Below are 2,523 nucleotides of genomic sequence, written 5' to 3'. Positions count from 1 at the left end.
TCAAGCCTCTCTTATATATGTATATATACTTGCTAAATGGATGGCATTTGTTTAATTGATAGTCCACTCTTCCTCTGAGGAGCTTGGAGCAGATTACAGCCTGTTCCCAAGTGTTCTCCCATCAAAGCAGTTTACAAAGCCAGGCCTGATTAGCTTAAGGTAGCCTATCAGCCTTCAGACCATTCACCAGGTCAAGTTCTGGTAGCCCAGGAGCAGTAATAAGCAATTCAAACCACATAACAACTACCACATGTGAAATATTCAACCCACTACTCCAAATAATTGAAATACTTTTGGTGAACAATGCGGGGGGGGGCAGAAACCAAAAGGTATAGAAGGAGAAACTGCTTTACTTCTTGATCAGCTTTTCCAGCATGTCTGATCCAAGTGCATTTCAGCACACTTGTTAGCTCATTTGCTGTCACTATTAATCAGGCATTTGCCTTTTATGTTGAAGCAAACAAGACTGCATTGAGAACTATGCTAACTGATTAATTTTTTGTAAATGAACATTCCATTGATTTTCTTAATTTGATGCATCAATCATCCAAGTCCTCATTCAAGTAAGTGACCAGGGAGGTACTCTTCCCACCTCGGAGTCAAAATTGGGGATCTTGGAGATTGGCATAATCAGTCTTGACAGACTTGAACCATCATCCTGTTGAGATGAACTGCAAGATCTGCCATTCAAAAAAAAGGGGGGTGGCAAAGACCTTTATCACTGTGCTTTGGAAAATGGAGAAATGCTTGCTGAATGGGCAGGATGTAATCGAAGGATGGATGCTGGTGGTTCTATCTCAGTGTTCACTACATAGTGAATGTGGCTTATTAGGATTTTCAGAGATATTTAAGGTCAAGTCACAAAACTATCAGTCCAGGGAAGCCTGAAGGGAATCAAATCTGTGTTATAGATGGCAACATGCTGAAGCAGTCATTTGATATAAGCTTGTTGCATCTGAGCATGGAAACACAATTAGTGCCGCACGGTTTTCAACAGCAGTCAACCAGATGTCTTTGGCATCTCATACAGAGGGCATGGAGCAATGTTCTTCTCTGCATCAGTGACTAGAAGGTGACTAGCTGTTGGAGGCATTAAAGGTCCTTTAAGTCCATATTTGATAGCGCAGGTCTCTGGGAAATCATGCTGCAGCATTCTGCACCAACTGCAGATTGCAGAACAAGTGTGAGTGAAGTCCCACATAAAGTGCATTGTACTGCAGTAATCCAAACTTGAATTAACCAATGCATGATCTACAGCAGCCAAACAAATGGTCATGGTTGTTGTAACCATTGCAGTTGGTAAAAGGTGATTCTAGTCACAGAAGCTACCTGGGCTTCCAGTGACAAAGATGGATTCAGAAGCACCTCCAGGCTGCAAATTTGCTCCTTCAGAGAGGGTGCAACCCCATCCAGGGTAGGCAGGTGACCCATTTCTTGGACATGGGAACCAATTTTGTGGATGGTTTTATTAACTGAAAGATTTAAGTTGTGTGTTCATTATAGTAATCCATACGTTGGTGACCTCAAGGCTAGATTACTGCAATGTGCTCTGTGTGGGTCTGCCCTTGAACCTGGTTTGGGAGCACCAGCTGGTGCAGAATGCAGCAGTCAGACTGGTGGTGGTGGTGAAGGGGCTTCTGGCTGAGAACATGTGACTCCATTGTTACAAACATCTGCACTGGTGGCCCAACTACTACTGAGCCAGGTTCAAAGTGCCTGTATTAATTTACAAAGCCGTGAACAACTTAGTTCCAGCATACCACTGGGACCACCTGATCCCAGCTCAATCACTGCAGGAGCATTGTTGGCAAGGCTCATCTGACAGCAACAAGAATCAGAGCTGTTAATGTCATTAGCACAATACAGTGGTGCCTCACAAGATGAAAAGAATCTGTTCCGCGAGTCTCTTCGTCTTGCGGTTTTTTCGTCTTGCGAAGCAACCCTATTAGCGGCTTAGTGGATTAGCGCTATTAGCGGCTTAGCGGCTATTGGTGGCTTAGCGGCTATTAGCGGCTTAGAAAAAGCGAAAAAAATCGCAAGACTCGCAAGACGTTTTCGTCTTGCGAAGCAAGCCCATAGGGAAATTTGTCTTGTGAAGCGCCTCGAAAAACGGAAAACCCTTTCGTCTAGCGGGTTTTTCGTCTTGCGAGGCATTCGTCTTGCGGGGCACCACTGTATGATGTCTGCCAACAGAGATTCAGCACATCATTGGTTTCAACTTGCCTGCTAACCACCACCACCCCACCAGACTTATGCAGGCAATTAAGAATATGTTTTCCCATAATAGTTGATTTCCTATTTTTAACATTTCAATATGGGTTTTATTGCATAATGTTACATATAATTGTTACAAACCACTCAGATTTTTTTACAATGAAAAGTGGTGTATAAATATTTTTTATAAATAAATAAATGTTTGCAGCTTTAAAATGCAAGGGTGAAGACTGAACTCCAAATGAGTTTTAGCTGAAATAAGCTGACAACGGAAAATTACCCAAATTATTAAGAGCTGACATCTATGGT

At 42.6% G+C, this 2,523-nt stretch overlaps 1 protein-coding gene across 4 annotated transcripts in view; it reads right to left on the bottom strand.

The window, feature by feature from the left end:
* LOC309341560 (heparan-alpha-glucosaminide N-acetyltransferase-like) overlaps positions 1-2,523 on the bottom strand; it is a 178,957-nt gene that overhangs the window by 19,375 nt on the left and 157,059 nt on the right. Inside the window, exon 16 of one of the 4 annotated variants that reach the window (XM_081861218.1) lies at positions 331-1,163. The exons of the other annotated variants lie outside the window; for them this stretch is intronic. Within the exon in view, the coding sequence (XP_081717344.1) occupies positions 1,140-1,163 (24 nt within the window). The 3' untranslated portion in view covers positions 331-1,139. Of the gene's footprint in view, positions 1-330; positions 1,164-2,523 lie in introns of those variants that run through there. 4 annotated transcript variants of the gene reach the window in all.

The sequence above is a fragment of the Podarcis erhardii genome (genome assembly GCF_964252035.2).
Source record: "Podarcis erhardii genome assembly, chromosome: 5".
In the NCBI taxonomy this organism is placed as follows: Eukaryota; Metazoa; Chordata; class Lepidosauria; order Squamata; family Lacertidae; genus Podarcis; species Podarcis erhardii.
The sequence above is the reverse complement of the archived record's forward strand: the minus strand, read 5'-3'. Positions and strand labels throughout refer to the sequence as shown.